The 27,951-nt window shown below is 38.8% G+C and overlaps 1 protein-coding gene across 3 annotated transcripts in view; it reads right to left on the bottom strand.

Annotated features, from left to right (window-relative positions):
- Positions 1-883: 883 nt before the first annotated feature.
- Positions 884-27,951, bottom strand: part of ccdc14 (coiled-coil domain containing 14) — a 47,895-nt gene continuing 20,827 nt past the window's right edge. For all 3 annotated transcript variants that reach the window (XM_072579337.1, XM_072579338.1, XM_072579339.1), the window contains 5 exons: positions 22,067-22,208; positions 13,900-13,982; positions 11,761-11,979; positions 11,525-11,657; positions 884-2,492 (listed from right to left, as the gene is read on the bottom strand). In XM_072579337.1, coding sequence (XP_072435438.1) covers positions 1,496-2,492; positions 11,525-11,657; positions 11,761-11,979; positions 13,900-13,982; positions 22,067-22,208 — 1,574 coding nt within the window. In that variant the 3' untranslated portion in view covers positions 884-1,495. The remainder of the gene's footprint in view (positions 2,493-11,524; positions 11,658-11,760; positions 11,980-13,899; positions 13,983-22,066; positions 22,209-27,951) is intronic.

Here is a 27,951-nt window from a genome sequence, read left to right as displayed (position 1 = left end):
TTGGTAGTCAAGATGCATGACTATACAACAAACTAGCTCCAAAATGGCGGTTAGGATCAACTGTGGCTTTATCTCCGTTAGAACCTGGATTAAAGCTGCACAGATTTATAAGGCATAGGACTTTAAGGTAGGATTCAGGAAAATAGCATCTTGTTGATTTCAGCTGTATCTGGACTTGTGCCTTAAAGAAGGTGGAAAGCTTGAGTGAAATATTGTTGAACTATTGGGGGTCTCATCAAATCAACTGAAAAGTCAGCAAGAGGTCTACATATGAATAAGGATCAAGAGTAGGCCAACTTGGCCCTTTGAGCCTGCTCTGACATTCAATATGATCATGGCTGATCTGATTTTGATTTCAATTCTACATTCCTGAATATCCTAATAATCTTTTATACCCAAGGTAATCAATAAGCTACCTACCGCTGCCTTAAAAATATTTAAATATTCTGTATTGTCTTTTAAAGAAAACAATTCCAAACACTCTTAACTCTCAGAGAAAAAAATGTTTTCCCATTTGTTTTAAACCAAATTTTTTAACCTTAGTTTTAATCTGCCTCTTCCAGGGCAGGCCTGCTGAATCACATGCTTCTTGGGGAATGCTCAGCTATGGTCTTCCCACTGCCTCATTAGCAAGACCCTGCAGCCAGAAGTTCCACCCAATGAGAGCGACTGGCAAATCAGAGTCAAGCACAGTGTTGGAAAGGTTGACCTTAGGCTTGGACTCATTCCGGGTTTGAGAAGGGAAGGTACTGGAGTTCGGGTTTACCACAACATGTCTAAATAATTTTCCATCCCACCAACTGACCATCTTCAGGACCAGAAGATTGGTCTCAGTGTCTAACATACAGCATCAGTCAATCGCTCAAAGTAACAGTTACATCCACAGTCAATTTTAATTTAAGCATTAGCAATTACAACATATCCAGGTTAAACAGAAGATAACTAAAATGGTGCTGTGTTGGATTGCATGAGAAGTGCCCACATAGGGCAAGTCTGATGGTCAGTTTATTGAATATTCAGACCATGCACAGATGCTTTACATTGATGTCCTATAAATGCCAGGAAATAACTTGAGGACTGATAAGCTGTGGAACTTCAAAAGGCTTGGAAAGTAAAGTCTTCTACATCTTTGACAGAAGTGACTAAGGCCTGTACACACATGGAGTCAAAAACAAATCTGTACAAAATGTAATTTCCTCTTAAAGAGACCTGATCTTTATAATTCATGAAGTGCAAGTACAAATTGAAAGAATTTCACCCAAATGAAGTTTCATTTGGTTCTAGACTGAAAACAAACTAGTAAAGAAGCACCAGAGTCTATTTTCTGAAATTAAAATCTAACGAGAAAAAGAAATCCGTGATTATAAAACAAGAAAAAAACTTACCTAAATATAAAATTCAGTGCACAGTATTAAAAATAATGTTCCATTAAATCTAATCATATCATGTTAAAAAATCAAAGAACACACAATCTACAGATAAAAGTCACTCATCATTAAATATTTTGAGATCGATTTATCTCAAGGTCCACCTGCAAGCTCTTTTGTAGTCTTGCAATGTTAGCATCTAGGGCTGCTAAACTATTCTTGAAGTCTTGTTCGTCACGAGAATTAAATGAAGAAATAGATGACATACTCCAACCTGATTTTACAGATTTATAATCAATACTAGAGAAACTTGAATCTACTGCTGAAAACTTGTCTTTATACAATACTGTCCTGTTTCTCTGATCTGAATGAGGTGTACATAAATTTAAATTAGATTTTGGAAGATCTGTAATATTGTGTGGAGAATCAATACTATTTAGGTCTAAATGTGTCAACTGAATCTGCTTATTTTCTGCCTCTGCCATTCTTGATGTACAGTTGTTTACCAGGGTCTTCTCCTTTAAGTTGTGAGAAACAGGTATTTCTTCTGGAAAAGGCTTTTCTGGTTTTTGTAAATCATCCAGGATACATGGCACTACTCCCCTTCCATTACATGAACTTCCACTGTCATAGTACAACTTCTTTGATCCACTGTTCAAATGTAATGGTATACAATTCCTCCTTTCAACTGATTCATTTTCTTGCTTGGTGGCATTGCCAACTAGTGGAATGTATGTGGTTTCATCCAGCGTAGAGTCCCCACTTCCTCTACTAATATGGCTTTCAGTCTGTGCACTGAACCTGCAAAAGCTTGTGGGTGAAGACTTTGCTGACAGGACATTATTTTGGCATGTTCCTGTGGTTGCAGATATTAAGTAAGGGGGATCTCGCATGGTCAAAGGTTCAGATTCAGGAACTTTATCAGATGATAAAGCTCGAGTGTTGTATTCAGCATTATTATCCAGATTTTTAAGATAAGCTGTCACAGAACTCAAACCTGGAACATCCTCTAGTTGTTTCTCATATTCATGTAGAAGGGTTCTGGTAAGTCTGGATGTGGATTTGGTTTTCATGCAGTCTATGCTAAGGTCTGAAAGGAGTCTTGCCATGCTGCCTTGCAGTTTTCTGTAAAAACAAATCAGCAATATTGTCAGTTGATGAAAATACTAAACATTTCTTAACAAATACAAAGCTAACACAGTAGTAGTAGTGCAGCTGGCACAAAAAGATTGCCAGGTCTGTAATTTAAATGTGACTGAATGAAGCACAAAGGTTTTGAAAGAGGAATCCTTTTCACGTTCTTGACAATGAATCACAGACAGAAATTAAGATAAAGTAAATATGAATTCCTGGTTTATTAGCCATTCTTGGCTTCTTGATTGAGTATTATTTGGGCTATGTAATAGAAGAGAAAGGAGGAAATAGTAACGAGCTCACAGTCAAGACTATGAACAAGGCTACAGCAGAATAAGATGAAGGACGAATGAGTGACTGATTATACTACTGGAAATTTGGTTCAAAGTGGCAACTTGGTGCAAAGGCTGACAGAAATGCTTTAACTAAGGTTTACTACAAGAAGCAAACTCTCCAGAGTAAGAGGTGAGTGGGAGAGGATAAAAGGTGTAGATTAGGAGATCGACCTGCATTGAGATCAGCAGTGGAGTGATACTACAAATCACAGTACATTGGTGAATACATCTAGTTTTTAAAAGTAAGATCTTTAGGTTTCCTATGTTTTTCTTCTTTTCTGACAAAGAACTGTCAAATTATTAGTCTGAATTTTCTTTTTAGCTAATAAAAACAAACTATCGTTACAATTCACCTTAAAGAGCAGGGAATCTTAAATAATTAAGTTAAATCAAAATGGTAATGATGGCATGACAGGTGATATGCTGTTGCTGTGACATGTGGAAGCTGCTGGATACCAATGTGATCTAGAGTGAACACATCTATAGTAAATGTTCATAGCTCAAGAAACTTTGGATCTGAATTGAGAGGCTGAAGTCTGAACTGCAGACATTATGACACATGAGGGAAGGGGACAATCACCTGGTTGTTTTACTCCAGAGGGCAGTCATAGCACTCAAATTTGGTAATTCAAAAATGGTCTGTGATCAGGAACAAGACAGTGTGACTGCAGGTGAAGCAGATAGGAGGACCTGATGTTAATATTGAGAAGCCTTGCCCTCTGCAATTGTCCAAAGTTATGAAGTTCTTGCAAGCTGTGAGGACAAGAATGGGGACTGCAGAGAGGATGGACACAGTACCTTGGTAGAGGGGGTACATTCAAGTGAGGAGCTGAATTAGGAATGCTTTTTCTGGTAGGCAGTATTACAATTAGGGATAGTGTTCCCTGTAGCTGTGAGCAGGCTTCCTGAAGGCTGTGTTGCCTGCCATGTTCCAGGATTAAGGACATTTCCTCAGAGCTAGGGAAAAACTTAGGAGAAGGTTGAATGGGATCCAGTCATTGTCATCCATCATCTCTGAAGCTACTTCCTTTAACATCCTATAATGCATCCCATTGGTAAGGAATTTATCGATCTTTAATCCCATTAGTTTCTCTAATACGTTTCCTCCAGTGATAGCAGTAGAATATATTTCCTTTTCTCTTTTTGCCCTTTTATTAATTAGAAATTTTTGGAATGTTATTGGTGTATTTTTATGGTGAAGACTGATTCAATTCCTCTGGCTCTTATATTTCTGCAATATTATTTCCCAAACCTCATTCTCAATGTTCGCTTTGGTTTTCTCTTTCTTTTTTATGCATTTAAAGTTCTTGCTGTCAAGCTTGACAAGAATTGCAAGTTTACCTTCAAAATGTATCTTTTTTTGTCATGGTTTTTAAAACTTTCATAATCCTCTGGCTTGCAGTGTGCCAATAATTATTGTATGCTTTTTATTTCAATTTTAAATCCTTAATTTCTTTGGCTAGCCATGGTTGGTTTATTCCCTTCTGGGAATTCATGTTTCTCACTGGAATATATCATTGCTGTGGGCCATGAACCGTTTTCCAAAACACCGGTCATTGTTCCTCAACTGTCTTTGCTGTTAAACTACTTTCAACACCAACATCTAACTCCCTCCAATATTAAAGCAAGTAGCTACAGAGATAGTAGGTACACTATTAGTAATCTTCCAGGAATCCTTAGATTCTGGAAAACTCCCAGAAGTTAGAAAATTGTCAATGTAACAACTTTGTTGAAAAAGAAAAAGGAGGCAAGAAACAGGTAGGTCAGTTAGCTTACTGGGAAAATATTTGAGATTATTATAACATTTAGAAATACATTTAATCAGCAGAGTCATGAAACATGGTTTCATGAAAGGCAAATCCACCCATCAAATTTAATTGAATTCTTAGGAGGTAATAAGAAAGATAGATAAAGGAGAAACAAGGGGTTCAATATTTTGGATTTTCTGATTTTCAGAAGGCACTGGATAAGATACCCCACATTAGGATTCTTAATATTATAAGAGCCTATGATGTTGGAGATAGTACGAGTATTGATAGATTCTCAACTAATTGGAGACAGAGTTGGGATGGGGAGGGGCATGTGGTTGAATGGTAACTTGAACTATCACAGGGATCAGCATTTGGACCACAATTATTTACAATGTTTGCTAATGACTTGGATGAGGAAAATTTATGTATTGTCACTGAGTTTGTGGATGACATAAAAGCAGGTCGGAAAAATGGTGGCGATGAGGCAGGAGTCTGTTATGGGATATAAATAGGTGAAGTGAGTGGGTAAAAACATGGAATTTAATATTGGAAACTGTGGGGTCATGCACATCGACAGGAAGAACAGAGGAGCTGAATATTATTTAAATACAGAAAGACATTAAAAAAAAAGCATGGGAATTTGAGAGTTCTTCTGCATGAATCACAAAAAGCTAGAATCTGAGTTCAGTGATGTAATAGGGAAGGCATTTGGAATGCTCACCTTTACTTCAAAGGGAATGGAGTATAAAACTAAGGAGGCTTAACTAAAATAATAAAAGGCACTAGTCAGACCACAGCTGAATTACTGTGAACAGTTTTGGGCTCCTTATCTAAAGAAAGAATATAATGGCATCGGAGGAAGTCTAGAGAAGATTTACTAGGCTAATACTAGGTATAAAGGGCAAGTCTTATGAGGAGAGGTTGAGTTAGTTGGACCGTACTCCTTGGAACTTAGAAGAATGGAGGTGACCTTATTGAAACACTTCAAAGTCTTAGAATAGTTGACAGTGTACATGCACAAAAGTTGTTTCCCCTTGTGGTATAATCTAGGGCCAGAGGGAATAATTTAGAAAAAGAGTTCACAAATCTAAGACAAACATAAGGAGGAATTTCTTCTCAGATGGTAATAAGTACCCCCAGAAGTTTGTTACAGCTGGGTAATTACTTATTTTCAAGGCTGAAATGAAAGGGAATCAAAAGGGTATTCAGAATAGAAAGGCAAGTGGGAGTTCAGGATATCAGACCAGCCATGATCTAAGGAGAGGTGATTAGGTGCTCTTATATTGGAAGCATTCATTGTCTAAAATCTGAGAATGTTATTTGCCATTTATTGCCCAAGTGTAAATATTGGAGCATGGGTAATAGAGAGTCTTAACTCATATCTAAGGAATTTTAAATGAAGCCAAAATGAAGTCAGTGAGCAGAACACTTTGGACCTTCAATGAGGAAGTATTTGAAGATGTAACTCAAGACAAGCGTGTCCAGGGCTCAGATGAGAGAACATGGAATAACTTTGTAAAAAAAAACGTGTTTCACGAGCATTTAAAGAATCTAGCAGTCATTCTCAATCTACAGAAATAAAAAAAATCATTATTCAAGAAATATGATGTCTTGAAATACTTTGTGCTTGGTTTGGGAAAAAGTAACCCTCCTGATTTTCTCATGAATTTTAAACCTAGCTGGGGAAGGAACTTACTTTGTAGATCTGAGTTACTGATCCAGATATCTCCTATAACGACCTGTTCAGAGGCATCACTACACATTTCAGGAGAAGGTGGGACTTTGAACCCATGTTTTCTTGCTCAAGAGAATCACAAGACCCATGCACTATGCACAGTTCTTGCAGGAGTATGGAACGAATAAATCCACAGCCTAAAACATTTAGACTCTTGCATGAACAATGTTTAGTGTAATAGCATGTTAATACTTTCTTGTATCCTGCACTTAAGCCATAAGTATAATTCTTAAATTAGCATGCAATGTAACTTTGATACTTCTTTTCAGGAATAATACTATCTGAACGCAGTTGTTATCCAATCATATGTCAATGAGGGCCATCTAGTAATGAAAATTATTCTATAAAGAGTTGCAACCTGGCTTCCCTCAAATAATTATCTTTTCCAACCATAATATCAACACAAAAGAAAAAGTATGTTTTAGCAAATTAAATCTCAGTTGGGATTAAAATCAACTATATAACTCCCCTACATGGACCATAAGACATGGGAGCAGAAATTAGGCCATTCAGCCCATCGTGTCTGCTGATTCAATCATGGCTGATAGGTTTTTCAACCCCTTTTTCTGCTTTTTCCTCATAACCCTTGATCCCCTTGGCAGTCCAGAACTTATCTTTTTTTTAAATACACAATGGCCTGGCCTCTACACCCATCTGTGGTAATGAATTCCACAGATTCACTATTCTCTGACTGAAGAGATTTCTCCTTATCTCTGTTCTAAAGGGTCTTCACTTTAAGGCTGTGCCCTCACGTCCTCTTCTCTCCTGCCAACGGAAACATCTTCTCAACATCAACTCTGTCCAGACCATTCAGAAGTTTGTAAGTTTCAATCAGATCCCCACCTCATCCTTCTAAACTCTATCGAGTATAGACCCAGAGTCCTCAAACATTCCTCACATGGGTTAAGCCTTTCATTCCTGGGATCATTCTCGTGAAAAATACAGTAGACACACCCGTACCCGTGGGGGATATGTTCCAAGACCTACTGCGGAAGCCCAAAACCACACATTGGAGTAAACCCATTCATTTAAATGGGAAACTTACCTTCCCAGCAGCCGCCTGGTTCCAGAAGGTTCCTTATAATATGTTCAGGCCACGGAAAACGATTCCACGGATACGGGGGTCGCTCTGTATTAAATGTTTTGACCTCAATCACTTTGTGGCAGATAATTCTAGGCTCAACATTCTCCAGGTGAAGAGATTTCATATCAGCTCTAAATAACATACCCCATATCCTTAGTCTATAACCCATGGTCATGGATTCCTGACCATCGGGAACATTCTTCTTGCTTTTACCCCATCTACTCCTGTTAGAATTTTATAGATTTCCCTTGGAGATTTTCCTCCTCTCCATTCTTTTAAAATCAAGTAAAAATAATTCCTAACTGATCCAGCCTCTCTTCATACTACAGACCTGCAATCCCAGATCTGATAAACCTTTGGTATCCCTTCTCAGATAAAGATGACCAAACTTGCATACAATACTCCAGCAGTAGTCTTACCAAGGCCCTGTTCAGGTATTGCATGATCTTCCTCCTCCTGTACTCAAAACCTCTTGCTACAAAAGTCAAATTACATTTTGCCTTCTTTACCACCTGCTCATCTGCATGCTTATTTTCAGTCTGGTGTACGAGGGCATCCAGGTCTTGTTGCAATTTCCCCTTCCAGGTCTGTTGTTGTTCAGATAATAATCGGTCTTCCTGTCCTTGCTACCAAAATGGATGACCTTATATTTATTTACATTACACTTCATCGGTCATGAAACTGCCCACTCAACTTGTCCAAATCACACTGAAGCATCTGTGCATGCTTCCACCTGGCTTGTATCATCTGCAAACATAGAGATGTAACCATCAATTCTCTCATCTAAAAATCAATAACTTATCGAGAGTAATTGGGGTCCAAGCACCGATGCCCACCGTAGCCCACTTATCTCCACCTGCCACTTGAAAGAAAGATCCATTTATTCCTATTCTTTGTTTCCTGTCTGGCAAATATTACTTAAATTTAAACCACACAGGTTGTGTTCTGAGAAATAAATCAGAGAATGGCTCAATGTAAGATGACAAACTTTAGGGAAGGAAATATATCATCTCTATGCAGTCTGGCCTACTCATTGTAACTATTGGTGACATTGAACTGTGTTATGACTCACTGGGGTAGCGTGCTGTGAATGAAGCCCAATTATTCTTCCAGAAAATGTCCCCAAATAATTATTTACAGTGTACAGATCCAAACCATTACTACACAACACTACTATTTAAAACTCTATTACCTTTCTAAATACTTTTTTGCACAGACACACAAATAGGGAAAATAGAAAAACTGGAAAATGAATTCAGTGGTCTTTGCTTCCTGGTTCCGATGTTGCGATGATCCTTCTTTAGCTAGGCAGTCCTGTTGTTTACAAACTTGGCCAACAACAGGTTCACTTGCAAAATGGGGCTTATTTAATCATTTCAAAAGTCACAAAAAGAAAATGGTTTACTTCAGGTTTAAATTGAGTCTTCGAGCAGATAACAGGCAATTTCTAAGCTGGGAGAAGATTTATCTCCCTCAGGTTGCAACAAGAACTGCAACAGGACACACCCTCAGCTCCACATCCCCTACAATCTGAAATTCCAATTACTGCTTGTTCAAACAGTTGTTTACAATGCCTGCCACAGGTATCAGATTACTTTCTTTTAAAACTGATCCACCCTTTCAAATTCTGTTCTTAAAATGGCTTTTTCATATTTCAGTCCCCAAGTTTTTAAATAATACAATCAGTCCTTCCAACTTTGAAATGGCCACTCAGTACAAGGTCAATTAGGGTCAGGCAACAAACATTGTCTTTGCCAGCAACACTTGTTACATAAAAGATAACAGAAATATTTGTTGAATGGATGTGGAAACACTTCAAATGCTGTGGAGAGTATGAGGGGCCATTAAGAATTGGTGGGTGACACAGGTAAGAAAATTCTTGCAATCAATGCTATGTTTCACACCTCTTTAAAAAGATGCTATTGACAGGGTGGGCTCTCCATGAAAACTGGTGTGTATGAGCTACGAGTTGCTAGGAATGTACCAGAGAGATCAAAATTTTCAAGCATAGGCACACTGTCCATTCATTTCTCCCTTGCTTGTGAAAACTGGGGAGCACTAGGAATAAGGGTAGGAGGAATGTGGCCCTGTCAACTTGGATGATACCATGAAAATCTCGCCCATTACGTCAAGTAATTTGAGCACCTTAAAAAAGCAGGCAAGTAAAGTGGCGAGGTTTAAGGAGTGAAGACATGAACTTGGGCTGCTGGAGGCACAACTGGCAGTAGTGATCAAATGGGGGATGTTCAAGTTGGAAATAGAGGAGCCGCAAATACCTTGGAAGGACTGGAAGGCATTGCAGAGGTCGGGAGAGGCAAAGCAATTCCAAGCTTTGAAAACAATAAGCAGAATTTTAAAATGGTGGTGCTACTCGATACCAACAAAAGCCTATATACATTTGAAAATCATGCGTTCCAATCAAAGACCAAAAGTAGCTCCATATAAATTTCAATCTTTCTTTTTCCTGCTGCAACATTGATAAAAATCTTCAACTGCCTTATCCCAATACTTAACATCCTCCCAACCTTGCTAGATCAGTGTGCCCATTTAGCCACCTTCCCATTTTCATCTTGAAGCACTGATGTTTTATAACATTTACAATTTTGTACAACTAAAAGACATTGTTGTTCATCTTGCCTAGAAGTAGGGCAATAAAATATCTTATGTTCCCTAGAGAAATTAGGAGGGACAATTGCAATTGCCAAAACTTCAGTTAATTATACTGGAAAATTCAAATCTTAAAAAAAAGCCAAAAACTGTCAAGAATGCCAATTAAAATTTTAGAAAAGATTGATGGTACATAAACAATCTTTTGTCATTATCTTCATATTGGAGGGAAAATTATACTTCAGAGGATCTGTTTCATTTATTAACCCTCTCATTCAGCTCAATGTAGAGCTTCGAGATACATCCCAAATGGATTTCGAGCCTGATCATAAGAGAAAGGATTGCCAGACAAGGCCAAATATCCCACAAGGGCTGGATTACAATCCTTCACTCCACATCACTCTCTTCAGACATAAAATCCTATGCACTATTACATGTTAGAAAGTTAGAGTTAATAATTACGTTCAATTATATTGACCACATCTAGTCTTGGAGCAACAAATTTTCTAAGGATAACAGGGAAATATGCTTATAAGCAGGAAGAATGGATTCTGTTCTGCTTTAGACCTCTGATCATCACATTGTAAACCAGAAGTGATAATTAATTAGTTTAACAAACGTGGTGAGTGGTAATGTTGAGACAAAAGATATTGACAAATCTCGTAATCCCATAAAGCCAAGCATTCTATCCTGAGACAAGGACAATTATCTTCAATAGGTCAGAAGATGGCTGATGAAGCCAATTCAGAATCTACAAACTTTAAATGACACACAGTGGACATTTGTTGTTATGTGAGATATCTGGTCACGTCTAATTTGTTTGGGGCATGATTTGTTCTTTTCACTGCTCTTGTTTTTCCTCTCTGTTTATAATCACTGGATTTCAAAACGTTGAGATCCTTCTCACAAATTCTACTTTTAACTTGTTGAATCCAACATGATAGTTGCCTAGGAGTTGATGTGAATGTTGCATTTCTGCATGTTGACTTTCAACACATTACTGAAGCACTTCTGTCCTCCTCAATAAGCTACTCGCATATCTCTCACTGCCAATTGCCAAAATGTTCATCCACAATCATGGTAAGACCTCCCACAACAAACCAGAGGCTGAAGTACTTATGAGACAAATTGTAACATACAAATAATTTATCTGGAACTGGAGAAATTGCAACAATTATCCTAAACACATTTCACGGCAAAAATGCAAACCACAGAAGTTATATATTCAGACAGGCAAGGCCAACAATCTCAATTTTCCAGCACATTACTAGATTACTAGCAGGCAAGGAACTCTCCTCCCTCGAAAGACTGTCTCCCACCGTTGAGATGAAAATCAAACGACTTATTATTCCAAGCACAGACACACTAACACATCAATGTACTTCTCACACAAGCACTACGGAATTAAAAAAAGGTGCAACAAATTTAAAAGCACATTTGGAAATAAAAACTACTTTATTTTTAAAATATTGAAGAAAAAATGTGATGAATAATTTACATTAAAAAGTTACCTGGTTAGTTCTCGTAATCTGTTCACTTCTGCATCACGTTGTCGAAGTGTTATTTCCAAAATTTGATTTTCCTTCTCGGAAGCCTCCAACTTAAGCTGAATGTTTCGCATTTTTGTCAAGGCTTCACCTACTTCTATAGGAGTAACACTAATTCAGTAAGAATTTATGCTTCAATCTAGTAACATTCATTGTCATTTTTAACATTTCTTAATAAAGTTAAAAAAAATCTGACCTACCAATTTTGACTCGAGTTGTGTCCATCTCACATTGTTGGCTCTTCTGAAATAGATCCTGTTCTTTCCCCTGCACTAATTTGAGTAGCTGTTTGTTCTCCTCTCGCTGTTTATCTATCACATTCATCAGTTCTTCATTTTTCTGTTGCAAAGACTCCAGCCCCTTCAGACACTCTGTCAACTGAGCCTGCAATGTTGTATTCATGGACTGCAAGGAAATCACTGCAAAGTGAGAGAGAGCAAGAGCAAAAGAATCAAAGACAAAGGTTGTGACATTTGTATTAAAAAGTACAATAAAATAAGTAATGTAAAAGCAAGTCATTTCTTAGCCCATCCAATTTCCTTTCCCAATGAATGCAAAAAAAAACACTTGCATGCCCAAAAGAATTTTGGTTTGTTAAAAAGCAAGAAATGAAAAATACATAAAATTCAACTTAACTGAGCAGTAGAATGAAGGTGTTTTATTTTATATTGTATTGATTTGATTTATTATCCTTACTTTTGACATTTTATTTCAACAATTCAGACTTTATTAAAATTAAATCCAGCACCCCTTTATATTAAGTTCCAAATTAGCCACATTTCTGCAACAGCATTAACTTGAGATAGTTTATTCGTACATTACCTTTTCATGCCATGTAAATAATAGAGAATCACAGAACCCTGAACTTATGTTTATAAAGTCATAGAGTCCACAGGGCAGTAACAGACCCTTTAGGCAACTTGTCATATCGACCAGGCATCCTAAACTGAACCAGTCCCATTTGCTTGTGTTTGGACCATATCCTTCTAAACCTTTCGTATTTATGTACCTGTCCAAATGTCTTTTAAATGTTGTAATTGTACCCGCCTCTACCACTTCCTCTGGCAGTTCATTCCACATATGCACCACCCTCTGGCAATTCCTCTGATGACCCACATCTGAGAATTATATACAACAACCTACTAGGAGGTGACTGCTTGGCTCCTTATGGCCCATATCATCATTCTAGATCATGGGTGACATCTACCTTAAAACTTGTTTTCCTGTCCTATCCCCATATCCATTAATTAGTATTGTGGAATCAATCAATTTCCTTTTGAATAAACCCAATGGCAGAGTTTCAAGAGACTTTTAGAGGCAGAGAATTCCAAAGATTCACTACCCTCCAAATGAAGATATTCCTTTTTTCTAAATGGTAATCGCTTTGTTGAAAAACTGAGACCCTAGTTCTAGATGTCCTAGTCAGGGGACACATTCTTTGTACCTGGTCTAGCTAAATAAGAATTTAACATGTTTCCATTTCATCACCTCATTCTTTTAAATTATAGAGAATACAGATTCAGTTTCCTTAGTCTCTCTTCGTAGGACAGACTCTCCATCCCAGGAGTTAGATTGGTGAACCTTCACTGCACTCCCTGTGGTAATATATCATTTCTTAGGGATGGAGACCAAAGCTGCGAACAATATTCCAGGTATAGTCTCACCAGCAGTGTTCTCTCTAATTTCTTAGCGATTGGCCCGTGTGCAGCAGTGACTTCCGGATCTGGGAGTCAATCCTACCATCACTGATGGCTGTGTTCAGAACATTGGAACAGCTGCATGCCCATAGACCAGTTCAAACTATTGTCCCAGTTTAGAGGGAGAAAAACCAACTTAAAATCAATCACCTACCTATTCACCTAAATTAATACCTCCGAACTGCAGCTACTAGGTCTCTCCATCTCCAGCTGCTTCCCCTTGGGCCATTCCTTTTTATGAAAAGACAGAATGGCATCTCCTCCCTTACTGCACTGAATTTTCTCACTTATAAAATCCTCACAGTTAAGCACTCAGCCTCACTGCTCACAAAGCTGCATTTTTATGTATCTAAATGATCAACCAATCAATATGAAGTTAGAGATTTTCCTGAGAATCTAAAATTTTAACTATTGTGGTAATCAACATAATTTACAGATAAATATGTTTGCGTTATTGTTATTTTAAGTTTACTTCTAAAGGAACTCAGCACAAAAAACAATGCACTAGCCTCTGATTTCCTAGGAAATGTGTTTTTTTAAATAAATAAACTTAGTTGCTTTCAAATTATATAATTGCAAGGATTCAGGAATGAGCTTTCGGTTGTAATATAATTATTAAAAATAAGTAAATGAGCTATACACCTTCAAAGTTGTTTTCTCCAGATCTGCAGTCTTTTTCAGCTCTTTCCCGTTCTCGAAGTTGCTGGTTTAATATCCTTAATCGTCTACAAAGTAGAAAAAGGAAGAACAAACTTACATTTAGAACTAAAATCAGATCTACAGCAAATGTTTACCAGTGTTCAAAATATGCTAATTAAAAGCTAACATTTTAAATTGAGAGGAAAAATTCAAGATGTAGCAACAACATTTAAACCCAAAGTAGAATGTTGCATCTGCTGGGAGATCTGAAATAAAAAAAAGCAGAAAATGCTGGAAATTCTCAAATATATTCTGGCAGCAAAAATACAAAGAGCCCAGATATTTGCTATGAACAAAGCTGCAACATTAGCTGACTGTCCAGAAGAAATCATATCTTGTCTGCAGAGGGAACTTACTTTCCCTGGTACAAAAGGGCACATTACCTGTTTTAGCCCCTGTACCCCACCACCATACAAGTAGTATGAGATATTTTTGATGTTATAAAGATTTGGTAAGGAGAGTAATTGTTATTATTGATGAAGATCTTCCACTGAATTAAAATACTTCCATTTAAATTACTTCTGGAACAATCCAATTCATTTTGGAAAAGTAACAGTACAATTGAAAGTTAGACAGCATATGGGACAGCATTTCTTATAAAGGAACAAAAATAAAGCAATAAAAGTTCTAATTCCATTATAACTTTAAGTTTTTCAATTTTACAAGAACACCTTCTTGCTTCAAGTAAACAAGCAAGTAGATTTTTTAATGCCACGTGCAGCTCTGTTTGAATCTTTCTGCCAGTATCATCATTACATTTGACAGAAATAATATCACATTGATTGAATACTGTTGTATCGAGCACATTCTATGCCACTCATTTAAGACCCAAGATTACAAGTGAAACTAGTCTAATGCGAATAAACAATAATCTGTATCATAGCAACAACTCTCAACATTTGTATTCTGCTTATAATGAGTTCAGTGGAAGTTGCAAAGTTTTAGGGCACTCCAACATGACTGCATCAAGATCCACATCTGCTTTCATTCAGTCCAGGTATTTTTCAGAATTATTATTTTTCAAAATTCACCTTACTGGAGCCTTTGCAATGGTGGATTAATTCCTCTACCTGCTGTATCAGCCTTTTGAACAAAAAAAAAATAAAATTTGAAAGTTACACTATCAGTCCACATTCCTCAATTACAGGACAAGGTGAGACCATCAACATGGACACTTGGGAACCATTGGGAACCATTGGAGATGAACTGTGATTTGTGCATTTGAGCACATTGGAAATGATGGTTTAGTTGTACCCCTCAAGGTAGTGAGCTTCTCAGTAATTGAAGCTGTTCAGGAAAGGTTCAGCCTACTGTTTCAAATAAATGACCTTTCATCAGAACAGTTCTCACTCTCCACAGATATCACCAGACATATGAAGTAATTTCAACATTGCTTATTTTATTTCTGGCTCAAAAGCCTTGCTTTTTATTCACAGACAAATGGCTATAGCAGAATTAATCTTTTGTGAATTGAATTTATACAAATGAAACTACATGCTTTGGTTTAACAGCAGCAAATCTACAACTGTTAAAATTAATAATTACGTTGAATATCAAAAGGAATATTAATTAAAAATCCATTCTTAGGATGTGGCCACTGGGGAATAACCAGCTTCTATTGCCCATCCCTTGTTGCCCTAAGGTGGTGGTGGAGCAGTCTTCTTGAACCATTGTAGTAGGTATTCCCGACGTGTTGTTAGGGAGGGAGCCCTAGGATTTTAATCTAATGATGTATTTCCAGATCAGGCAGTGTGTAACCAACATATAATGATGTTTGTATGTGCCTCATGTCCTTGAGGAGATCATGGTTTGGGAGGTGCTGTTAAAGAAGCCTTGACAAGTTATTGCAGTGTACTTTGTACATGTTACATACTGCATCAATGGAACACCAATGGTAGAAGTGAATATTTAAAGGCAGTGAATGGGTTGCTAATAAAGCTGGCACAACTTGTCCTGGAATCCAATATGTTTCAATTAGATCACCTCTCACTCTTCTAGATTCCAGTGAGTCGAGTCCCAACCTATTTGATCTGTGCTGACAAGATATCCCTCCAAATCAGGGATCTTGCTATTGAACTTTTCTGAGCTGCCTCCAATGAAATTGTATCTTTCCTCAATTAAGGAGTTGAAAACTGCTCACAGTACTCCAGATATGGTCTCACCAGGACTTTGTAGAGTCACAGAAAGACTTCCCTACTCTTATACGCCAACTCCCTTGAAATAAGGACGAACAATTCATTAGCCTTCCTGATTACCTGTTGCACCTCTGTGCTGTCTGCACTTCGAACATAAGTACACCCAAGTCCTTTTCTGTTATGGGTTTCAGCATGTAAAATACTGGGTTTTTTTTGTTCTACCTTCCAAAATGGGCAACTTCACATTTTCCTAGATTATTTGACAACTTTTTACCTACTTACTTAACCTATTAATTTCCCTCTTTAAACCATTAAGATCTCTTTTGCAATTAGTATTTCCATCTGTGTGTCATCTGTAAATTTGGTTACAGTAAATTAATTTTCTTTCTCCAAGTCATTTATATATATTGTCAACGGTCATGCTCTCACCATTGATCCCTATGGAACCCAACTAGTCATCAACCTGAAAAAGAACCCCTTATTCCCACTTGCTGTTTCCTATCCATGAGCTAATTCTCTATTCTTGCTAAAATACCACTTCCAACACAATAGGCTCTTATTTTATGACTTAACTTTTCAGAGGTACCTTGTTGGGTACCTGTCGAAGGCCAAATACAATACATCTACTTGATCCCTTCTTTCCACTCTCATTGAAACTTGCTCGAAAAACTCGCTCAATCAGACACAGTATCCCTTTCATGAAGCTATGCTGACACTGCTTGATTAGATTATGATTTTCCAAATGTTCAGCTGTTACTTCCTTAATAATGCCTTGTATAACTTAGCAAGATCCCCCATTTTTATACTTCATTTCTTTGAAATACTGACCAACAATCCATTTGCCTTCACTATTATTTATTGGACTTAGTGTACTAGCTTTTTGTGATGCATGCCAGAGGACTCCAGGTATTCCCTGTACTCCAGCCTTCTGCACTGCCTACCTTGTTTAAAATATATTCTACTTCTCTATTCTTTTCTCTCTGTTTTTCTTGCCAGAGTGGAATACCCCATATTTTCCCATTACTTGACTAGTCTACATCTATCCTGTAGAAGCCCTGTGTCATCACTATCTGGTTTCCTAGTATTTGTGTCATCTGCAAACTTGATGGCAATATATTCACTTCCCTCATCCAAGTCATTTATATACTGGAAATATCAGTGGCCCCAGCAGGGAGTCCTATGGCATTGCCATCCCAAAATTGCCTTACCCATTTCAACTTCAACTTCATCTTCTATTTGTGAGCCAGTCCTCTGTCTACTCTAATACACTACCCCTGACACCTTAATTATTTTATCCCAGGTTACCTCAAGATAAAAGGACTACAATGTTAAATTCTGACCAAAAGGATTTCAGAAATCCAAATAAATTACAGCCCTTGTTTCCATTTATTTGTTACCTCCTGATAAGAATTATATTTTTTAATTAATTAATTCATGGCAGGTGGGCATCATTGGGCAATAAATGCTGGTCTAGCCAAACATATATAGCTGCCCTCACCCTGGTCAGCTGTCTTCTTGAACCATTGCAGTCCATGTGCTGCAAGGAGATCTATGATATTTCAGAGTCTAGTCCCAGTGACACTGAAACAATGGCAATACATTTCCAAGTCAGGATGGTGAGTGGCTCAGTGGGGAAGCTGCAGGTTGTAGAGTTCCAATGTATTTGTTGTCCTTGTCCTTCTTAGTGGAAGTGGTTATTGGTTTGGAAGGTGCTGTCTCAGGAGCTATGGTAAATTGTTGCAGTGCATCTTGTAGATGATACATGCTGCTGCTACTGAACTGAAGTGATAGAGGGAGTGGATGTGGTAGCAATCAAGCAAGCTGTTTTATTGTGGATTACATCAAGCTTCTTCAGTGTTACTAGAATTGCACTCATCCAGGCAAGTGGGGTGTATTCCATCACACTTCTCTGACTTATGGCTTCTACACGTGGACAGAGGTGAGTTACTTGCTGCAGAATTCTTGTACCTATTGCATCTATTTGTACAGCCATACAATCCCTTTGGCTCATCAAGTCTGTGCTAACCTTTGTACACTGAACCCAAATTCCAACATTTGGCCCATAGCCTTGAATGCTGCAACATTTCAAGAGCTCACCCACATTATCTTTAAAAGCTTGCCTGCTTTTTCACCTCTACTACCCCAACCAGTGGAATCCAGATTCTCACCATTCTCTGGGTGAAAATGTTTCCACAAATACACTCCAAACCTCCTTGACCTTAAAATTATGCCCCCATGTTAATGATCCTTAAACTAAGGGGAACAGATGCTTCCTATCCACCCTGTCCATGCTCCTCAAACTTTCGCATCACAATCAGATCTTCCCTCAGTATTTTTTGCTTTAATAACCAAGCCTCTCCAGCCTCTCTTTATAACTAAAAATGCTCCATTCCCAGACAACATCCTCGTGAATCTCCTCTGCATCCCACCGATGCGATTACATCCTTCCTATAGTGAGGCAATCAGACTCGGACAATACTCCAGCAGTGGCCAAATCAAAATTTTGTACAGTTCCAGCATGACCTCCTTACTCTAATTATCTATACCACAACTGATGTTGGCTAAGTATTCCGTATGTCTTCCTAAGTTCTCTTTACCTCTCTTGCCACCTTCAGGGGACGATGGACAAGCACCCTTGGAGTTTCCTTGTATCCTGCCATTCATTGAGTACCTCTTTATCATGTTACTACTTCCAAAGTGCTTTTCTCTCACTTTTCAAGGTTAATTTCTGTTATTCTGTCTATCTGACCAACCCATCTATATCCTCCTGTAACTAAGGACCTTCGACCTCATTAAACAGCCGATCTTGAACTTCAAAGTCTCTCTTCCTGAATTCTATATCTACATCTTTCCTACTCTGAGTAGAGACAAGTGTGAAATATTTGTTTAACATCCCACCAATACCCTCCAGTTCCATGTACCCAATTTGGCCCCATGGTCTTTGATAGGCCCTGTTCTTTCACTGTTTATCCCCCTCTCCTAATGGAGTGAATATCTTGGGGTTCTCCCCAATTTTACCCATCAGTGTTTCCTCATTCCTTCTCTTTGCTGTCCCACTTGCTCTCTTAAATTGACCTTTACACTTTGTATACTCCTCCATTGCTCCACTCCCTTTGTACCTGCTAAAAACCCATCATCTTATCCAATTGTAAATATTCATAGACATCCAGAGATCTGTAGGTATGTTGCTCCCAAATTTCTCCCTAAAGGGAACATATTGGGCCTTTTTGAACACGAACGAACGAACACACACACACAGAAGATTTTCCCACCGATCTACTTTGCCCAAATCATGCGTTATTTTAATAAACTCTATCTTCCCTAATCCAAACCCATTTTTTGGGGATCATCTTTTTCCTTTTCCATAACAAATTTAACATTGTATTGTGTGGTGGTCAATATCACTAAAATGCTTCCCACTGCCACCCCATGTACCATCTGGCTGAATTGGGCCCAGCACAGCACTGTCCCTTGTTGGAACTTCTACATGTTGACCCAAAAAGTTCTCCTCTATACATTTCAAGAAATCTGCACCATCTAAACCCTTTTGAACTATGACTATCCCATGTAATTTTGGCAGCGGTTGAATCTCCCAAATTCCCTATTAGTATTGTTTTTACAGATGTCTCTGTTTTTCCATTGCCTGTTGATTGTTTGGGAGCCTATAACATACTCCCAGCAGTGTGACTACCCCTTTTTTATTCCTAATCTTTGCCTACAATGCTTCATTTGAATACCCTTCCAAGATAATGTCCCACTTTGATTAATAATGCAACATCATCTCCACTTTTATATACTTACCCATTTTGCCTGAAGATCCTATACCCTGGAATGTTGAGTTGCTAGTGGAATGAAGTCAGTCAGGTGAACCTCAGAATACAATTCCCTGATTGGATCAGATTAACAGCCCAATCAGAGAGTCCTGGCTGACAGATATAAATAGGGGTGTCAAGGGTTCTACTCACTCGAGGAACTGGTTGAGAGCTAGGTGTGCTATGCTCATGTAACTAAAGGGTGACTTGTGATCGGATACCAGCCTTCATGGAGTTATTTCAGCCAGTCCTGCCCCTCCCTCAATGATGTCTATGTGATGGCAACAATATCACAATTTCATGTGTTAATTAACACCCTTAACTCATCTGCCTTATATATAATACTCCTACCCATTAAAATAAGGTCATCCCTAAAAGCCTACTCCCTTAAAACTCAAACTTGGCTGAACTCTGCCTGACTTAGTTCCTTTAATATATTGCTATTATACTATTGCGTTCTCTCCGTCCTCCTGCCAAACTAATTTAAAGTCCTCCTAACAGTAGTAGAAAGCCTATCTGCAAGGATGTTGGTCCCATTCTGGTTCAAACACAGACCATCCCACCTGCACAGGACCTACCTTCCCCAGAAACCACTCCAGTCATCCAGGAATCTAAAACCCACTATCCTGCGCTAATGCTTGAGCCATGTATTCCCCTCCCACTCCCCCAAGGACATGGGAGTCTTGGGCCTCATCCACCGTCAAATCAAAGTCACCCAACAACTGGAGGAGGAACACCATATCTTCTACCTTTGGACCCTTCAACCACACAGCATCAACATGGACTTCACTAGTTTCCAAATCTCCCCTCCCTCCCACGTTATCCCAGATACAACCCTTTTGACCTGTCCTTTCTGTCCATCTTCCTTCCCACCTATTTGGTCCACTCTCCCCCGACCTATGAAAATTACCCCCACCTGCATCCACCTTTCCAGCTACCTTCCCACCCCCACAACCCCACCCCCACCATTTATCTCAACTCCATTCCCCCTCCACATTCCGGATGAAGGGTTTATGCCCAAAATATAGACTCTCCTGCTCCTCGAATGCTGCCTGACCTGCTGTGCTTTTTCAGCACCACATTTTGTCATGTATTCATCTGGCCTCTTCTGCCATTTCTTTGCTTGCTAGCATGTGTCACCATGAGTACTCCAGAGATAATAATATTTAAGGTCCTGCCATTTAATATACTGCTTAGCTCCCTGAATACTTGATGCAAAACCTTATCCCTCATTTTACCAGTGTCATTGGTCCCAATGTGTAGCACGACCTCTAACTTATCACCTTCACCTTTCTAATTGGCTTGACAGCAGTGTCCTACTAGTGGAAAGTACCACTCATGTTGTGGATGCATAGTAACAATGTGAAATGACAAGCTTCACCAGTTATCCAGGTCTTTGAGATACCTTACACTTCTAAGATAAAAAGAGTAGACTGGACAGTTTGAAGGCCCAAAAGACACAGCTAACACCCATTCATGAATACATCCACTACACAATGAGCAGTAATCAGATCAGGATAACCACTTTCTCACAGTTATAGCGTTGAAGCAACACATTTCTATATAAAGCTTGCAGTGTGAGCAAATTGCTCAGGCCAAAGAAGGTAAGCTTGAGCAGAGAGCAGATAACACATTCGCAGATTTCAACGATAATGTCAAGGAAAGGGAGCTTGTTAAATTGTGTCACTTCAAAGTAATATTGAGCACCAGATGGTGCACATTAAGCTTTGTTTTTGTAGACATTCTGACCTGGATTCAAGTACCACCTGCTCCAGAGGTAATATGTTTGAAGAGGTTAATTGGAAAATTCGTTAAAATTATTTTAAAAAAAGACATTTTTACATAGCGTCAACAATAGCAAAACTGATCTACATGTTAGAAATCTGAAAAGGATAGAAGGATTGGATCTTTCCAAAATTCTTCAAAAAATGGAAACAAAAAAGAAACTGATAGTGAGATCTCAGCCTGGGAGTGGAATCCCATCTCAAAAGCTGATCAGCAAATCATATTTATCTTGCAGTATGAAATGAAACTAGAAAGATGCTTGTTGCCTGTACTTGTGATTCCTTACACTGAACTGGTATTTTAGTTTGACAGTCAAGCAAGGAAAATTAAAAGGAATAAAAAGTGCAAAACAGACATTAGGATAGAAATATTACTAACCTGCGCAGCTGTGCATTCTCACTGCGTAGAGGTTGGAGATTCAGAGCTATTTCTGCTTGTACATTTGTGCTTCCAATCACAGTTGGTAGTAAAGAGATACTATCCTCCAGTTCCATTATCAATCTGTGAGCCTCGGAGTCATCTGCCAATAAAAAGACATTAATGAATCCTATCAATATATGTTGCATATTAATACTTGATCCATATCAATGCATATCTTACCCACAATATACTAGATCATGGTTTCAATTCAAAATATTTATCCAACATTAATCAGATGTAGCTGCTTAGCTCAAAAATGGGATTCCTAAAGCCTCAGGCGACTGTCTGTGTAGAATTTGCACATTCTCGCAGTGTCTACATGGGTTTCCTCCAGTTTCCTTTCACTGACTAAAGGTGTGCAAGTTAAGTCATGCTAAATTGTCCATAGTGTTCAGGGATGTATAGATTAGGTGGTTTAGCGATAGGAAATGCAGGGTTACAGAGATACGGGGGAGGGGAAAAAAAAAAAGAGTCTGAACGGGACGCTCTTTGGACAGTTGGTGTGGTCTTGTTGGGCTGTGTGGCCACATTCTAGGGATTCGATAATCTATGGTTTTGCTTCTGAGTCAAGTATTGGAGATTTACCAGCTCACCATGCCCCCACCTGTCCAAACCACCACCTCAGGAGAAACTCACCCAAAAGATGGTATCTTTGACCCTGGATGGGCAGAAGTACATGCAGGATGGAATCAGGCTCTCTGCCGACAAATGCATTTTGAGGCCGCCATAGGAGCTTCTGAGTGCTGAGGCAGGCTAGTTTAAAAGGCCCACCTTGGTTTTCTGGGACTTTTTCTCCATTGTTTTCTTACACATTAGACTCTTATAGCCCTCAACATCCCTCACCAACTCCCCATACCAACTTAACACTGACTGAGACACTTAACTAAACACCATCTTTGTAAGCAATTTAAACTGTAGAGAAACATGTCTCTTGTATTCCTCTTTTAAAGTCCTTATACAATTTCACTTTCCATAGAATTAGAGTTCTTTTAGGGAACAGCCAAAAATCCTTCCAGCAATTGAAAGGTTTACATTTTCCCAGTTTTTTTGGAGAGTAATGTCAAGTGACTGTCCCCCACACTTAAGACCAGATGACAAAGCAGTAGGCCATTCTGCCCACTGAAGCTACTCCACCATTCAATGAGATCTTGGTTGATCTTCTACTCAACTCCACTTCCCTGTGTTTTTGCTATAATCCTTGAATCCTTTACCGATAGGTCTGGGAGGGATTGTCCTAAGATCAGCCTCATGATCCTTCTCCGTACTATCTCCAATGGCACTATATTTTTCCTTAAATCAGGGACCTAAAACTATTCAGTTATGCTCCTAAGCCTTAAGATGATAAGAAACAGGAATCGGAGTTGATTGAACAGCCTCTTGAGCTTGTTCCACCATTCAATAGGATTAATACTGATTTGCTATTCCTTTAGTCCATTTTCCTGCCCTTTGTCCAGAACCCTTGATGCCCCTAATGATCAAGAATCTCTCTTTCTCAGTCTTAAATATACACAAGGAATCTGGTCCACAGCATGATGTGGCAAGGAGTCCTAAAGAGTCTCAACCCTCCAGAGAAAATTCCTCACCTCAATCTTAAATTGGCACCCATTTCTTCAGAGACTATGCGCTCTGGTCCTAGACTCCCCCATTAAGGGAAACATCCTCTGAGCTTTTACCCTGTCAAGTCCACTGCACCTGGATGCTAGCTTTTTGATTTATGCTTGATGATTCCCAAATCCCTCTGTTCTGTAGATTTCTGCAATTATTCTCCATTTAAATAACATTCACTTTTGCTATTGTTCCTGCCCAAGTGCATAACCATACATTTTCCCACATTATATGCCATTTGCCAACATATGCACATTCATTTAGCCTGTCTATATCACTTTGCAGACCCTGAATCACCCTATACTTCCATCTCACCACCTATTTTTGCCATTCACAAATTTGGCAACAGTATATCCACTGACTTCATCCAAGTAATTTAATATATATTATAAATAATCATGGCAACAGCATTGATTCCTGTGGCACTCCATTGGTTACAAGATACCATCCTGTAAAGTACCCCCTTTATCTCAAATCTTTTTTTAGTTGGCTAATCCTCTAGCCACACTACTATACTAACTTCAACAGCATAGGCATCAATCTTTAGTAGCCTAATGTGGTGGTATCTTATCAAACACCTTATGAAAGTTCATGTATAACATATCAACTGCTTCCCTTTATCCATCTTGCTTATTACTGCCTCAAAGAATTCCAGTAAATTAGCCATGCGAACTTTGCTTGATCATATTATGTACCTTTGTACACTCTATTAAATTCTTTCTCATAGATTAACCTTCCCTAGTAACAGATATTAAGCTGACTAGCCCATTGTTACCCATTTTTTGTGTTTCCTCCCTTTTTTAAAATAGCAAGTGTTTTTGTCAGTTTGACGTTTTTCAATCCTCTGGAACTTTATCCGACTCGAAGGATTCTTTACCACCAATGCACCCACTATCTGTGCAAGTTATTTCTTTTAACATCCTAGGGTGCGTCCCATCAGGTCCAGGGAACTTAGCAGTCTTTAGCACAGTTAGTTTTCGAGGACTTTTCCTCAAAGTAATAGTTATTTATTTCCTCTCCTCATTTTGTCCCTTGAATATTTAATAATTTTGGAATGTTATTTGTACCTTTGACAGCAAAGGTAGATACAAAGTACTTATTCAACAACTCTGCCATTTCCTGGTTCCCTACTATTGCCCCCACAGCATTCCTCTGAACCTGAACGCTAAATTCTACCTTTTTAGGGTCTTTTACATAATTTATTCCACCTGCCTCATTACACATTAATAGATCTAAAACAGCCTCATCCCTGGTTGGATCTGCAAGATATTGTTCAAGGAAACTGTCCCAAATACAACTTTGAAATGTCATTTATTTATCATTGTCTTTCCCACATCGATGTTCAATCAAAATTGATCTGCAATAACTCTGCCTATTTCTATGTTGACAGTGCTTTGCTTGAGAAAATACCAACTTATTGAGTCTGATAGCAATGTCACCTTTTGAGACAGAAATCTGTGTTTTCAAGCCCAAAAATAAATCAATATCGGACCTGGATTGTCATAACATTGCAACATCTTTCAGTTAAGACTTTAAATCAGTTCCAGACAGATAGAATTTCTCCAAGCATACAACAAGTTTTCAAGGCACAAGGGAAGCCAGTCATTGACATAAATTTGCAGATTGGAGAAATGGGACTTTTCAAGGATGCCATATGGGCAGGATATATAGTTTATAAATGTACATTTGGCAAAATATGGCAAGAAACCTAACAAAAACAAAAAAAACGTTTGCACTGAGCCAAAAATTTCCTACTGCTATCTCACATTCTTCAAAGAAAAATTTTAACTAGCCGAGAGTATCCTGCTTTCTCCCTTTCTCTCATTCAAGTGCGACACTTTTATGATTTTCCTATCTACCGGGGTCTATCCATAATCTTGAAATTTCTGAGAATTACAACTAAATTTGGTTTAAATTTCATAAACGAAAAAGATGTACTTTTTTGGCTAATTACTCAAAAAAAAGACATTTTAATTTGGTGAATGTAACATCATAGAGTCACAGAGACGTACAGCATGCAAACACACCCTTCGGTCCAATCTGTCCATGCCGACCAGATATCCCAATCCAATCTAGACCCACCTGCCAGCACCCAGCCCATATCCCTCTAAACCCTTCCTATTCATATACCCATCCAGATGCCTTTTAAATGTTGCAATTATATTAGCCTCTACCACTTCCTCTGGCAGCTCATTCCATACATGTACCACCCTCTGCGTGAAAAAGTTGCCCCTTAAGTGACTTTTATATCTTTCCCCTATTACCCTAAACCTACTAGTCTGGATTCCCCCACCCCAGGGAAACGACTTTGTCTATTTACCCTATCCATGCCCTTCATGATTTTGTAAACCTTCATAAAGGTCATCCCTTAGCCTCCGACACTCCAGGGAAAACAGCCCCAGCCTGTTCAGCCTCTCCTTATAGCTCAAATCCTCCAAAACTGGCAACATCCTTGTAAATCTTTTCTGAACCCTTTCAAGCTTCACAACATCTTTCCGATGGGAAAGAGACCAGAATTGCATGCAATATTCCAACAGTGGCCTAACCAATGTCCTGTACAGCTGCAACATGACCTCCCAACTCCTGTACTCAATACTCTGACCAATAAAGGAAAGCATACCAAACGCCTTCTTCACTGTCCTATCTACCTGCGACTCCACCTTCAAGGAGCTATGAACCTGCACTCCAAGGACTCTTTGTTCAGCAACACTCCCTAGGGCCTTACCATTAAGGTATATAAGTCCTGCTAAGATTTGCTTTCCCAAAATGCAGCACCTCGCATTTATCTAAATTAAACTCCATCTGCCACGTCTCAGCCCATTGGCCCATCTGATCAAGATCCCATTGTAATCTGAGGCAACCTTCTTTGCTGTCCATTACATCTCCAATTTTGGTGTCATCTGCAAACTTACTAACTATACCCCTTATGCTCACATCCAAATCATTTATATAAATGACAAAAAGAAGTGGACCCAGCACCGATCCTTGTGGCACTCCATTGGTCACAGGCTTCCAGTCTAAAAAACCCCTCCACCACCAATCTCCGTCTTCTACCTTTGAGCCAGTTCTGTTTCCAAATGGCTAGTTCTCCTTGTATTCTGTGAGATCTAACTTTGCTAACCAGTCTCCCATGGGGAACCTTGTCAAATGCCTTACTGAAGTTCATATAGATCACATCTACCGCTCTGCCCTCATCAATCCTCTCTGTTACTTCAAAAAACTCAATCAAGTTCGTAAGACGTGATTTCTCACACACAAAACCATGTTGACTATACCTAATCAGTCCTTGCCTTTCCAAATATATGTACATTCTGTCCATCAGGGTTCCTTCCAAAACTCCAATATCAGGCTCACTGGTCTATAGTTCCCTGGCAAGTCCTTACCACCTTTCATAAACAGTGGCACGACGTTAGCCAACCTCCAGACTTCTGGCACCTCACCTGTGACTATCGATGATACAAATAGTTCAGTACGAGACCCAGTAATCAGTTCCCTAGCCTCCCGCAGAGTTCTAGGGTACACCTGATCAAGTCCGAGAGATTTATCTACCTTTATGCTTTTCAAGGCATCCAGCACTTCCTCCTCTGTAATATGGACATTTTTCAAGATGTCAACATCTCTTTCCCTACAGTCTATGTCTTCCATATCCATTTCCACAGTAAATACGGATGCAAAATACTCGTTTAGTATCTCCTCCATTTTCTGAGGCTCCACACTAAGGCCACCTTACTGATCTTTGAGGGGCCCTATTCTCTCCCTAGTTACCCCTTTGTCCTTAATGTATTTGTAAAAACCCTTTGGATTCTCCTTAATTCTATTTGCCAAAGCTATCTAATGTCCCCTTTTTGCCCTCCTGATTTCCCTCTTAAATATACTCCTACTTCCTTTATACTCTAAGGATTCACTTGATCTATCCTGTCTATAGCTGACATATGCTTCCTTCTTTTTCTTCACCAAACCCTCAATTTCTTTAGTCATCCAGCATTCCCTATACCTACCAGTTTTTCCTTTCACCCTGACAGGAATATACTTTCTCTGATTCTTGTTATCTCATTTTTGAAGGCATCCCATTTTCCAGCCAGCCCTTTACCTGCGAACATCTGCCTCCAAGCAGCTTTTGAAAGTTCTTGCCTAATACCATCAAAATTGGCCTTTCTCCAATTTAGAACTTCAACTTTTAGATCTGGTCTATCTTTTTCCATCACCATTTTAAAACAAATAGAATTATGGTCGCTGGC

This window comes from Chiloscyllium punctatum, chromosome 10 (genome assembly GCF_047496795.1).
Source record: "Chiloscyllium punctatum isolate Juve2018m chromosome 10, sChiPun1.3, whole genome shotgun sequence".
Lineage (NCBI taxonomy): Eukaryota > Metazoa > Chordata > Chondrichthyes > Orectolobiformes > Hemiscylliidae > Chiloscyllium > Chiloscyllium punctatum.
The sequence above is the reverse complement of the archived record's forward strand: the minus strand, read 5'-3'. Positions and strand labels throughout refer to the sequence as shown.